General features: G+C 31.2%; 1 protein-coding gene across 1 annotated transcript; it reads left to right on the top strand.

The window, feature by feature from the left end:
• Nucleotides 1–11,098: 11,098 nt before the first annotated feature.
• On the top strand, nt 11,099–14,745 carry LOC140957529 (ubiquitin carboxyl-terminal hydrolase 4-like). Its single transcript, XM_073414838.1, has 6 exons — nt 11,099–11,517; nt 12,124–12,237; nt 12,722–12,820; nt 13,441–13,626; nt 13,889–14,070; nt 14,142–14,745. Exons 1-6 carry the CDS (start codon nt 11,377–11,379, stop codon nt 14,548–14,550), a joined length of 1,131 nt encoding a protein of 376 aa, XP_073270939.1. The 5' UTR covers nt 11,099–11,376; the 3' UTR covers nt 14,551–14,745.
• Nucleotides 14,746–14,778: the final 33 nt, after the last annotated feature.

Here is a 14,778-nt window from a genome sequence, read left to right as displayed (position 1 = left end):
CTTCAAGGTGAAGCGGAGAAAAATACATTTGTCAATCGTTTATTTAAGATTCAGTACCCATCAGTTTTTTTTTGTATTTTAATACCTGATAAAAGACAAACTTAGCTTTTACTACATGTTTTATGTATTTTTACCTTTTTACCCTTTTAATTAATAAAAAATTATATAAATACCAATTTTTGTTGGTCATCTTCTCTTTCCTCTCATCATTCCCAATGCATTTGAATGACATATAAATTGAATTTAAATATTTTTTATTTTAAAAAAACAAATTCTCAACTAATTGAAATTTTTGAAATACTTAGTTTTACTTGCGAAATACTTAATTTCAATTTTAAAATACTTGATTTAGTAAATGAAATACTCAGAATGTGTATTAAAATACTGAATATTCTAATATGCAACGCAAGTTCACCAAATGCTCGCATTTCCATTCAAGATCCATTTGGATGACATGTTCATTTCATTTAATTATTTTTTTATTGTTAAAAAAACAAATCCGTAACTAAGCATTGAACTTTTTCAAGTACTTAGTTTTACTTGCGAAATACCTAATTTCAATTTTAAAATACTTGATTTGATAAATGAGATACTCATAATGGGTATTAAAATACTGGATATTCGAATATGCAACGTATGTTCACCAAATGCTCGCAGTCCATCCAAGATGCATTTGGATTACATGTTCATTTCATTTAATTATTTTTTTAATTTAAAAAAAATTCGCAACTAAGCATTGAACATTTTGAAGTACTTACTTTTACTTGCGAAATACCTAATTTCAATTTTAAATACTTGATTTGGTAATTGAGATACTCATAAAAATTAATAAAATACTGGATATTATAGTAGACAATGTAATTTCATCAAGTACTCGCATTTCTATCCAACATGCATTTAGATGACATGTACATTTCATTTAAATATTTTTTTAATTTTTAAAAGAAAAAAAATTCGAAACTAAGCATTGAACTTTTTGAAGTACTTAGTTTTACTTGCGAAATACCTAATTTCAATTTTAAAATACTTGATTTGGTAAATGAGATACTCAGAATGTGTATTAAAATACTGGATATTCGAATATGCAACGTAAGTTCACCAAGTGCTCGCATTTCCATCCAAGATGAATTGGATGACATGTTCATTTCATTTAATTATTTTTTTATTGTTCAAAAAATAAATTCGTAACTAATCATTGAACTTTTTCAAATACTTACTTTTACTTGTTAAATACCTAATTTCAATTTTAAAATACTTTATTTAGTAAATGAGATACTCAGAATGGGTATTAAAATACTTGATATTCGAATATGCAATGTAAGTTCACCAAGTGCTCGCATTTCCATCTAAGATACATTTGGATGACATGTTCATTTCATTTAATTATTTTTTTTATTGTTAAAAAAAACAAATTCGTAACTAGGCATTGAACTTTTTCAAATACTTAGCTTTATTTGCGAAATACCTAATTTCAATTTTAAAATACTTGATTTGGTAAATGAGATACTCATAATGAGTATTAAAATACTGGATATTCGAATATGTAACGTAAGTTCACCAAGTGCTCGCATTTCCATCCATGATGCATTTGGATGACATGTTCCAATAGGTCGAAAGCTATGAGATTTAATAAAACGACATGCAATTCACAATTGATAAATAATTAAAGAGATTTAATTACTTCACTAAGTTGAATTAGTTTGGCATAGCTTGAGAGGGCATGTTCAATTGGATATGAAATCTCGTCGAAAGCATAGATAATTGTCGAATGAATTAAGTAGATTAGCGAGGGGTAGGTGAACCGAGATTCCCAACAAATTCATTTCTCATTGAACTTTAATCAATCATTCTAGCTTATTTATTTCATCATTTAATCCTTGAACCATTTCATTGAGTTTTTATTTAATAATCGTAGTAGTAAACAATCATCTGAAGTTTCGCTGCTAAAAATTGAATAACTAAGAATAATAATTGAGAAATACAGTCCTTAGACAATGAAAGTTTTGCTCAATCCCTAAGCATGGAACATTTTGACATCGTGCACTTGCGATTATTGAAAGTCCATGACTATATTATTACTTGACATCGTGCACTTGCGATTATTTCGAGCTTGAATATTATTAATTTTTACTAAGAATTTTACAATGAAAGTTTTGCTCGATCACTAAGCATGGATTACATATTCATCTTATTTAATATTTTTTTGGTAAAAAAATTCTCAAATAAGCATGAAATTTTTAAAGTACTTAGTTTTACTTGAGAAGTACCTAATTTGAGTTTGCAAATATTTGATTTCGTAAATGAGATACTCACAATATGCATTAAAATACTGGATATTCGAATATGCAATCTTTCCATGGAAAATTCATTAGGATACTTATTCATATCATTTAAATAAATAAACATAGTTCATTATTCATCATGATAATCATTCATTATATGCATCAATATTATTTCATTATACTTATTATCAAATTTGAGTTTTCAAATGGTAAAATCAATTATCAGTGGAATCTAATTATATAATACTTGTAACAATTTAGGTATCACATTTTCATTTCACGGATCTCATCATCAAAGGCAACTCAATATTGACTTCAAATTATATATTTTGACACCATCAAATAATCGAATTTGAGTTTTAAATGGTAAAATCAAGTATTTGTGGACTCGTATTATGCATTATTTGTATTAATTTAGGTATCACATTAGATACTTCTCACGTAAAAATAAGTATTTTAAAATTTCAATACTTAGTTGATAATTTGTTTTTTTTTTATAAAAAATATTAAATAAGATGAATATGTCATCCAAATGCATCTTCCAAGGAAATATAAACACTTGGTGAGCTTACGTTACATATTCGAATATCCAGTATTCTATTACATATTATGAGTATCTCATGTACCAAATTAAATATTTGCAATATCAAATTAAGTACTTCTCAAATAAAAACAAATACTTTAAAATTTTTATGCTTAGTTGGGAATTTTTTTTTCTTTTACAGAAAAAATATTAAATGATATGGATATGTCATCCAAATGCTTATTCCATGGAAATATCAATACTTGGTGAACTTACGTTGTCTATTCGAATATCTAGTATTTTAATACATATTGTGAGTATCTCATTTACGAAATCAAGTATTTGCAAACTCAAATTAGGTACTTCTCAATTAAAACTAAATACTTTAAAATTTTCATTCTTAGTTGAGAATTTGTTTTTTTTTAATTATTAAATGATATGAATATGTAATCCAAATGTATCTTCCATAAAAATACTAATATTTGGTGAACTTACGTTGCTTATTCGAATATCCAGTATTTCAATACATATTCTAAGTATCTCATTTACAAAATCAAGTATTTGCAAACTAAAATTAAAATACTTGTCATTTAGGGAGTAAAATAAAGTATTGATATACTCGAATTAGATATTTTTTGTACTAATTTAGGTATCATATTTTGACTTCACAAATGACACATAAAAAATCACTCAATATTACTTGAAACTATATTTTTTATATCCCAAAATAATCAAAATCGAGTCTTAAAAGGGTAAAATCAAGTATATGTGAAATCAAATTAGGTACTATTTGTACCAATTTAGGTAGCACGTTTTTTATTCACAAATCTCATCATCAAAAAATATTCAATATTATCTTCAAATTATATATTTTGACATACTCAATCGAATTTGAGTATTTAAAAGGTAAAATCAAGTGTTTGTGAACTCGAATTATGTATTATTTGTATTAATTTAAGTATCACATTTTTTCTTCACGAATATCATCATCGGTGTCACTTAATATTAACTTCAAATTATATTTTGGCATCCTCAAATAATTGGATATGAGTATTTACGGGGTAAAATCATGTATTATATACTCTAATTAGATACTTTGTGTACCAATTTAAGTATCACATTTTAACTTCACAAATGACACAATCAAAAGTCACTTAATATTAGTTGAAACTTAAGTATTTTCTTACACATTTGAAGTATTCAAATAGCCAAATCAAATATTTGGAACCCGAAAATAGGTATTTTATTGATCAAAATAAATAATTTTTCTAATTCAACAATGAGTGAGAAACTGTATTTTTTCAAAAATTAGATGACATGAATAAGTCATCTTAATGCATTTTCAATGAAAATACCAATAATTATTGAATTTATTGTGATAGCTCGAAGATCCAGTATTTTCTTACACATTTGGAGTATTCAAAGAGTAAAATCAAGCATTTAGAACTCCAAAATAGGTATTTTGTTGGTCAAAATAAATATTTAATCTTATTTCATGTTGAGTAGGGGTGTCAATCGGGTCGGGTGTCGGGTCAACCCGCGAAATTTTTTTATTTTTTTCCCAACCCGAACCCGAAGCAACCCGAAAACCCCCAACCCGAACACGAACCCGTCTAACCCGACTCAACCCGTCTAACCCGCCTAACCCGAATTTTTTTTATTTTTTTTAAAAAAATTAATGAAAAAAATTCGAAAAAATAAAAAATAATAGTAATATTTTAATTTAAACACATAATAACAAAATTTTCGATTTAAATTTGAAAGTTTAATGTTATAAAATTAAAAGTATATTTACTAAATTAAATAAACAATTGTTAAAAAAATAAAAAAATACAAATAAATATTAAATGATGAAAATTTATCATATAAATATACAATAAATTTTGTTCAAACATACAATATATAAAAATATAGGTAATATTTTCAAAAAAAAAAGTTTTCGGGTCAACCCACGACCCAACCCGAAACCCGTCTAACATAGTACTAACCCGAACAAACCCAACCCGAACCTGATTTTTTTCGTGTTGTGTCGTGTCGGGTTGACGGGTCGTGTCGCATTTTGACACCCCTAATGTTGAGTGATGGCCTTCGTTTTTTTAAAAAAAATAAAATGACATGAATAAGTCATCCTAATACATTTTTTCATGAAATGACCAACAATTACTGAATTTATGGTGAATGCTCGAAAATATAATATTTTCTTATATATTTGGAGTATTCAAAGAGCGAAATCAAGTATTTGAAACCCCATAATATGTACTTTGTATGTCAAAATAAGTATTTACTTTTATTCCATGATAATTGAGAAACAATATTTTGTTAAAATTATATTTTAAATGGAGAAAAATGATATAATTTTTGTGGATAAAATAATATATTTATTTAAATAATAAAGGGTAAAAATGTAAAGTTTGCTTTATGGGTAGTTAAAACTAGATGTATAGATTTGTCAGGTACTGATTTCTAAAAAATAATGGTTAAGTACTGAATTTTAATTGAAACATTGGCAGAAGCATTTTTTTGAAATTTACCGAAACTTGAAACTACGTTAGTGTCTTTTTTTTTTTTTTTTTTTTTTTTTTTTTTTTTTTTTTTTNAAATTTGTAAGCCTTATTGCCTTTATAACAATCACCCCAAAATCAAATAACACAGAGTTCTATATTTTGTTGATTGGACGATGTCGGATTTTTATCAAAGATTACAAAAATATTGTTTTTGGTGGAGATGGACCAACAAACAAAACTCATAGTCGGAAATTTGATCGTTCGAACTTCTGATTTTTTATTTTTATTTTTTGCTTTTAATATTTTTTTATTTTGGTAATAAGTTGATGTCGGATTCTTATCAAAGATTCAAAGAAAATATTTTTGGTGGAGGTGAACAATATACAAAACTCATTGCCTCGCTATAACCTTCTAGCAAATTTGATGGTTTGAACTTCTAAAATAGTTAGTTTTTCCTTTGGATTTTTTAAATTTCGGTAGTAAGTGTTAAGAATCAAACGTTTATCACTAAGTCAAAAACTATAGTTATTAGCAAATGATCAATTTTATTTCTTTATATCGGTGGCAGTGTAAAGTGTACCTACTTGGATGCTAAATTGCTAATAGATCGGTGAAACGTCCACTACTCGTTTTTCTTTAAAATATACTAAATTTTTTTTTTCTATATTAGGCCGAAATAACCAATACCTATATAAATATTGAAACGACCCTACTTCTAAATTCATTTAATTTACGTTAGTTTTTTTTCCAGTCCATGCATAATTAATTTATAATAAATAAACTAGCATAAATAATAAATAAATGAATTTCATTATATCCAAAACCATTCATGCGAAATAAGTAAATAAAACAATAAAAGTCTAAAATTCAACTCACTAAATTCTAGCATCTTAACCGTCAATAAATAAAGCGATAATTCACAAAATCATCAAAAGTCTTTAACATATGTGGAATTTTTAGGTCCTCGGGTATGCATTGCGCCTCCCGGATGACTCGATAGTCCGCACCTCATGTCTCAACATCATCATCACCTGCAACCATTCAAACCTAGTGAGTCTAATGATTCAGCATGCTCGAATCTCATATAGCAAGTACATAAATATACAATCACATGCATAAAAATTACTTTTACTAAAAATAGATTTTTCATACAAACATGAAACCTTCGAAACATGCAACTTTTTAAATCATGCTTAAATATGAACATTTTCTATTTTAGAAACATTTAGGACTCATTAATTTGTCTTAATAATGCATGTTTTTCAAAGGAATTCGATTCAGTAAGCCTTACTGATGAGATATACTGTCAGTTAGACTTAGATTCTTACTGATCCATTAATACTCTTAGGTACCGTTTGGTTCATGATATGAGATATATAGTATGAGGATAAGTAGTATTTTGTAATAATAAAATAAATAGAAAATGATAGTTAATATAGTGTTTGATTTAATTGATTTGATTGATTAAATTTGAGATAATATGATATTATCATTTTGTTCTTGTTGAAAATATTAATAGAATATTAATAATATTATTTATTAAGGGTAATATCGTAATTTTATATTATTGATTTGATTGATGTAAGATAAATTATTACGAATTTGATTGATGTGAAATAAATAATTAATAATTTGATTGATCGAGATAAATAATACTTGTACAAAACAAGTGATATGATAGGACTATTTATATTAGTACTTAGAAGTACTTGAACCAAACGGTACCTTAGTGTAAATGTCATCGTATAGTAACAATTAAGCTAATTCATTCATTCTTTAATTAATTGTGTGAAGACAACCGACCATTTAAATTCTTTTTAAATCACATTTATTTGAGTTTGATTTTTTTAAAAAATTACTTTTAAAGTTTTAATTTATTATCGATTAATTCAGTGATTGGTTTGTTCAATGCATGAATTTTTAAATTTCAAACTCTTTAAGTGAATACGTGACACGTTCACCGATTGTCCGACTCGATTGTGTGTGTGTGCGCGCGCGCGCGTATTAATTATTCCTTCAAATTCCATTTAATCGATTATTCGAATTCTCTGCAATTTTTCGCATTCTTTGATCTCGAATCTTCAAATGTTTCAATTTTTTTTTCAAGTTTCTCATATGCAGAAATGACTACTCCTTTGTATATCGCAAATGCTTATGCTGTGGATTTAGAATCCATCAATTCTCTGGAAGAATGAGCTATCGTTGAAGTATTCAAGTTGGTTCAGTCATCTGGACTCAAAGTTTTTCTTAGTTCATATATGGAAATCTATATGCCATAATTGAAGAACTTCCATGGGAGAGGAACAAGCACACCCGATGGGAATATCGTGATACCACTAGGAGAAAAAACTCTTCTGATCAATGAAACTTTCTTCTGTACTCTTTTTCAATTGCCTACTGAAGGGCTGGATGATTTCGCCTAAGTGCCCCAATATGTTTTAAAAGAGATGAATATCGAGTTCTTAGCTTCGGACGACGTACATATCAGTACTTCAGGCAAGAAGAAGGAGATAAAGATGGAATACCAACTCCTTACTGATGTTATGGTCAAACCAATCTTGTTTAAGACATGATCTTTTGACGCATTTACCAATGAGAAGTTCCTGGTCATATCTGCCATTGACTTTGGAATCAATATGAATGATTTCTTCATAAAAGCAGTCAGTAGGCTTTGCGATTCCGCTCAATCTTCTATTTGAGGATGTTGCTGTTAATGATAATGATGTGCCTTTACGCAGTCTTCTATCTTTGTCTCTTGTAGTGTACAAATTAGATGTGACAAAGTTTGCAAAAGATGTGGTGATTCCAGAAGAAGAAGTCATTCTATCTGAGGATGAATTTTTGAAACAAACATAAATTTTAATGGAAGAATAAGTTGTTGTTGCTAAGGTATTGCCTGAGTCCATGGAAGCAATACTAGAAATTCTTGTGGATGAATCAGCAGTCCCTCAGGGAGAAACTACTGAAGTTGTAGAAGTTTTTATGGCAAAGCAGTCAGTCAAGTAGAGACACAAGAACGAGCTATTCATCAGATCACTCAGGCTCCGCCTGAAGTTTCAGTGCAAGAGCCACTCAGCCAAGATGACCCATGAGTGTTGATATTAGGGGTGTTCATCGGTTGGTCCGGTTCGGTTTTCGGCTTTTTATTTCGGTTTTCGGTTTTAGAAATATATAATCTGATATCCGAACCATTTTTCTTCGATTCGGTTTTCTACCAAAACGGTTCGGTTATTTCGGTCGGTTAATTCAGTTTTTGTATAATTATTTAAATTAATAATATAAATATATTGTAAAATATAATATGTTAACTTTCTACATGTTTTTTTAGTAAAATATTTAAATATAAGGTCTAAATTAATTAAACAAACAACAATCAACTAAAAATTGTTCAAAATAGTTTTTCATTCACTAAATATCATATCAAAATATATAGTATAAATAAAAACATAAAAAATTTTATTAATTTAATAAAATTTCGGTTTTTTCGGTTTTGACATATATAATCCGAAACCGAATCAAATAAACTTCGGTTTTAACATTTATCTCCGAATTACAAAATTCGGCTTTCGGTTCGGTTCGGTGTTCGGTTTTTTCAGTTTGGATTTTCGATTTTTTCGGTTTTATCCGAAGTTTGAACACTCCTAGTTGATATAGAGCAAGCATGTCCTTTAAGCAGTTAGGCTCCCGATCTGACTCTTGCTGTTGCTAAGGAATTACCCAAGATCGAGCTTTCCTCTCCAGATTTTGATCTTACAGATGGCAATATCTAGACATAATTCACACAAGTTTGTCCTCCATTACATCAAATCTTATTATTATGAGGAGAGGACACTTGAACACTAAAGATGATTTGAGTTGTTTCAAGGATAAAATGCTCAAGGAGGTCTTTGACTTATCCAAGAACATGATTGAAATTTTTATTAAGATAAATTCGATCAAGAAATATCAGGCGGCTATTGCTACTCATCTTGTTGGATAGATTCAAACGAATAGCTTTCAAATTTGTACCAAGATTGAAGAAGTACAAGCAAATCTTAAAGAAAAGATTAATGAAGTTAGTAGTCGGTTAGCCATTGTACTCACATACCTGAAAGCACTTTCTGGTGTTGACGAAAAAGGAGAAAGGGGAAAACTGAACCCACCAGCAGTCAACAGCCTAAGCCAACCGACCATCCGAGGAAGCCAGCTGATTATAATAGCAAGCACTCACACTCTGGACATAAAGATCATCATAAAAGATAAAGCAGTGTCTAGAATAGTTTTTGTACTATATCAACTTATTCAGCTTAACATTTTTTTTTTCGTAAAATGTGTAAATTCTTTTTATCTATCGAATGAATTCAGTGTTTCTACTACAAATGCATAATTTTGTCAAATACCAAAATGGAGAAATTGTATAACATTTACGCTTTGATGACTTAACAAGACAGCTGATACAATAGATAATTATAGAGGCTAGCCGAATTAAATTCAAAAAAGAAACTTATTATTCATGTGTACATTTGTTTATGAAGAAAAAATGTTCTTCATAGTCCTACCGATTACCTTAGCAAAACTGTTATTATATTATTCGAAGGCACACAAGATCACTTGATAGTAGTCAAGATGATACAAAGGGTCGCCAAACAGAAGCAGAGCTAATCAAAAGTCAACCGATACAACATTTTGCCTTGGTAGATCAATTAGTTTAATCAATGGGCATTATCTAAACATCTGATATTCATTCCCGAAGAGCACATCCAGGCTTATGATTGGATAAAATCTCGTGTAAAAACTTTTTATTTCGTTGAATGTCAGAGTACATGCACACTATTCGGAATGTACTATCTGCCAGAAAAGACAATAACATGGCACAACGATGTCTGTATTTTTAACGGATTTCCAGATTCAAAATGATGACAATTTCAAACGATGCTTATAAATAAATCAGTCAGGCATGCTTAAGAACGATATCCTTCCCGCTTCAACATTTCTATCTGTCTAATAAAAGTTCTTTGAGTTCAAAGCAATTTTCGAGAGCCCAACTGACCATAACAAACACACGTTGATATTTGTAATCTGATCATTAAGGATCAATTTGTGCTTAGAATTTCTTTTGAGAAATCTTTGTGATTGAGAGTAAGAAGTTTTACTGCTTATTTTGTTAAGTTTGTATGAGATATTAAGAGTTTCAATAAGGCAGTCTGGTAAGTCTTGTTGAAGTGAGCAATTTCAAAGTGTTGTAATTTTCAAAGTCTTTTAATGAAATCCTTCAGCAAAGAAGAATGTGTGACGTAAGAGTAATAAGGTCTTCGAACATCTTGAAACAAGCTTGTGTCATTTACGTTTCAGTTACTATGTTTTAGCTTCATACTTGATAACCCAACTGTTCATGCACTTGAGTCATTTTGTGTTCAACCAATACCAGTTAGTCTCCTCTTGTGCAGTTCTTAATTGTTAGCTTATTGATACCTAACCGAGAATAATTACATTCAGTGTTATTAATCCAATCGAGATATTTTAAAAATTTAATGAGATTAGTTATTTATCCGTCTAAATCAATCAAATATGATAACAAACTATAAATTTAGTAATAGACGAGTAGGTTTCTTGTGAGACGGTCTCACGAATCTTTATCTGTGAGACAGGTCAACCCTACCGATATTCACAATAAAAAGTAACACTCTTAGCATAAAAAGTAATATTTTTTCATGGATGATCCAAATAAGAGATCCGTATAACAAATGTCTCACTGAAGTTTTTGCATATATTTATATATGTATTAAAATTTCATTAAGAATAAACGAATAATTTAAAAATTCTAAAGCAAATGAAGTAAACGACCGAATCAGGCGATCCTCGCTGTCGTTTTGGGTTTACAGAAAGATCTCGTAGACAATTCTCCTAGGCGAAGGAAACAATCGACTGAATTTTCCCAAACCCTAGATTCTCCTTAAATTCAAGAAATAGGAGTCAATCAACACTAATATCCATCGTCTCAGTCTCAGAACCGATTGCAGTTGACGAGTAAGTCTGGTTATTGTGAACGAGGAGTGGCAAGTTTGGAGGGATAGAGGAATTCTGGTATATGCTGGATGGTGTCACACTTACGATGGGTGTGACGGGTTCCAAGTTAGAGAAGGCTTTGGGCGATCAGTTTCCCGAGGGAGAGCGGTATTTCGGGTTGGAGAATTTCGGAAACACTTGCTATTGCAACAGCGTGCTCCAGGTGGGGAGTTGTGGCGCTCGTTTCTTGTTTGTTGGGATTTTAATTTGTCGTTTTCCGGGGTTTTTGATGAGTTTTGGGATGTGGGTTTGGATTTTGGGTTGTTTTCCTTGGTCGTTTTTTATTTTTATGGTCAAGTCAAAAGGAGAAGCTAGGAGGTTTTGATTGTGCATTTGGCTGTGTCTAAGGAAGACTTGATTATAACTTTATATCGCTCTGTTGATGTCGATTTTCTTAAATGCCAATTTCAGGGCAAGATTTTTATTGCGTCTGCCATGTGTGTTTTATTTTTTTGTTAGTCTGATTAAATTGGGTTAAAGTTAAAATTTTGGTGTGTTCTGGTTTGGTTAATTTGGTCTTGGGGAAGATGTTGATATTCCATTCAAGGGAAACTGAATTCCTGAATTTCAATTGTTAGTTACCTCATAGATGGCCTCAATTTGTTCTTAGTGGAATCTTAATGGCTGTTGCTGAGATCTCCTGTTAATTTGTACCATGATGAGTGCTAAAAGAAATATGTTTTTGGAAGTGTAGTGACAAGCCTTTTCTTGTATGACTGTGATGAGAATATTGAATGTTTCCTTGCTTTGATATCACTTGGTTCTGCAGGCTCTTTATTTCTGTGCCCCATTTCGTGAACAACTGTTGGAACATTCTTCAAATAACAAAACAAGCGAAGCAGATGAAAATCTCTTGACTTGTCTTGCAGAGCTGTACTCACAGGTAGTTGATTCAATGCTGAATCAAGTGTTTAGTCTTTGGCTGCTTTGATACATCTTTGAGGCATTACTTGACTGTTCAATTTATTTTTTCGGAATTTCGTGAACTTAATACATGAGACCAAAGCATTTCTTGGTAAAAGAATCCCTCCGATATGCATCTGTTTACCTGGTTCCTAGTGCGTCTTGAACAACTTATGCATAATTTTCATGGCTCATTTCAGATTTTTTTTATCATCATCTGCTAAATAACAAGGGCAAGCTTTGGTAATTATCTGAAACTATAGTTTCTTGACATTCGTTGCCCAGTAACTATCCATGAGAAATATGGCGAAAACATCGCCGATTAATTCTTCGCTGGCTGGTTTAGCAGCCATCAGTTTAGGACAAAGCCACAATTATGTATTGATGCTGTTTTCGGTTTGAATGCCTGTAATTTGGCATGCTCTTGAGATTTTGCAAATTAATATGTTAATAATTTTTTGCAGATAAGTTCACAGAAGAAGAAAACTGGTGTAATAGCTCCAAAACGCTTTGTACAGAGAGTAAGAAAAGAAAATGACCTTTTCCGAGGATACATGCATCAGGTGTGTTTTTGGTGAACAACAGCTTTTTTGCCCCGTGGAAGCACTGAGGTGGTCAATAGAATCTGAGTTGTCCAAGCTTTTTTTTAGAGTGCCAAAAGTGTCCTTGTCGGTCCTTTATCACCATTAATCTATTCTGATTAAAATTCATGTCTGAAGTTTAGATATGTGTTCCTGGACGGGTAATTTGCACTCACCTTCTCCTACACGTTTGGCACTCACCTCCCATGATATGTTATAATTTGTATACATGATAAGAGAGATAAGTGTCAAATGCATAAAGCCTACAGGAGGTGAATGCAAATAATTTTTTCTTGGACACAAGTTTTTTGGTACATTTGATTTCAATGATTCATGAAACTCACATCAGGGATTTGTTGTTAAGAGAGATTTTATTATAAGCATTCAGAAATTATATTGATTTACTATGTGGTGGTTGTTCATGTACCCATGAACCTTTTACTTCTTTTAGATGGCAACTTATTGCAAGTTTCTACAATTAATTGGTGACAAAAGTTGAATATAGATGGTCATGAACTTTACAATATAGAATACAGAATCTTCTGCATGATAACTTTCTTTTCAAGCTATCAACATAATGTGATATTCATGCCTTCATGCAGGACGCCCATGAATTTTTGAACTTTTTGTTGAATGAACTTGTCGACACTCTGGAGAAAGAGTCTCAAAAGGTGCCAAGTATTCAGCATACTTCTTCTGTTGAGGGTCTTGCAAATGGGCTAAGCAACGGCCCCATAAATGGTGTTAAGAAGGAACCATTAGTGACCTGGGTGCACAAAATTTTTCAGGTTAACACTTTATGAAAATTATTTACTTTGGATTCAGATTTTATTGGCTGAATCTCCACTCACATCAGAAATATGTTGTATCATGACGTAAAATGAGCATTGCATACCTGTTGTGGCTTTTTAGCAGAGCTCGTGCTTTATTATACATAGCACTATAGTAATTTTCAATTGCTTGAGAACTCATATAATCATTATGTGATGTGGTTGCCAAATGTTGATATTCTTCTTGCTCATTTTATCTCCGACTCTTGGCGAGATGCAGGGTACTCTTACCAATGAGACAAAATGTTTAAGGTGTGAGACTGTTACAGCAAGGGATGAGACATTCTTAGATCTAAGCCTTGATATTGAACAAAACAGTTCAATTACTAGCTGCCTCAAGAACTTCAGCTCCACTGAAACCCTGAATGCCGAAGATAAATTCTTCTGCGATAAGTGCTGCAGGTAGGCGCCTTTCTTGGCATTCATTCTTACTGAAACTATGAAAAAAATCAATCTCTCTACTCTGACCGCAGTTTGCAAGAAGCACAGAAGAGGATGAAGATAAAGAAACCTCCACATATCCTTGTCATTCATCTCAAGCGATTCAAGTACATGGAGCAGCTAAACCGGCACAAGAAGTTATCCTATCGCGTAGTGTTCCCTTTGGAACTAAAACTCACCTGCACCATGGACGACGCTGACTCAGAGTACTCATTATTTGCCGTGGTGGTACACGTGGGGAGTGGGCCGAATCATGGGCATTATGTCAGTCTCGTCAAAAGTCACAATCACTGGCTGCTATTTGATGATGAAACTGTGGAGATGATTGAGGAGTCGGCTATCCAGACGTACTTCGGATCAGCTAACGAGTATGCTCCAAATATAGATCATGGATACATTCTCTTCTACGAGAGCATGGCTGCTGATGATAACAAGAGCTGAATAAAATGGGGAGCCCTGTTTTTATTTCGGGTTAAAGGCGTAGATCGCGCACACACATCTTGTCGGTTTTTCTATTTTTCCATAACATGTGGCCTAGCTCGAGGCTTGGTTTTCATGTACAGTTAGACTCTTGTTACTGACTGCTTGGCTCTTTCCGGAGCATTTATACAGAAATAATAATAATAACCAATACTTTGATATTTTATGGGGGACCTACATATATATATA

This window comes from Primulina huaijiensis, chromosome 14 (assembly GCF_012295235.1).
Source record: "Primulina huaijiensis isolate GDHJ02 chromosome 14, ASM1229523v2, whole genome shotgun sequence".
Classification (NCBI taxonomy): Eukaryota; Viridiplantae; Streptophyta; class Magnoliopsida; order Lamiales; family Gesneriaceae; genus Primulina; species Primulina huaijiensis.
Note: the sequence above shows the minus strand (reverse complement) of the source record. Positions and strands in the feature narration are given on the sequence as shown.

Bases quoted from the DNA above. Each gene is read 5' to 3' on its own strand.
- LOC140957529 (XM_073414838.1), top strand. From the start codon at position 11,377: ATGCTGGATGGTGTCACACTTACGATGGGTGTGACGGGTTCCAAGTTA. The intron at 12,238-12,721 runs GTAGTTGATTCA...AATTTTTTGCAG, and splicing joins TTGCAGAGCTGTACTCACAG to ATAAGTTCACAGAAGAAGAA. The intron at 12,821-13,440 runs GTGTGTTTTTGG...GCCTTCATGCAG, and splicing joins TCCGAGGATACATGCATCAG to GACGCCCATGAATTTTTGAA.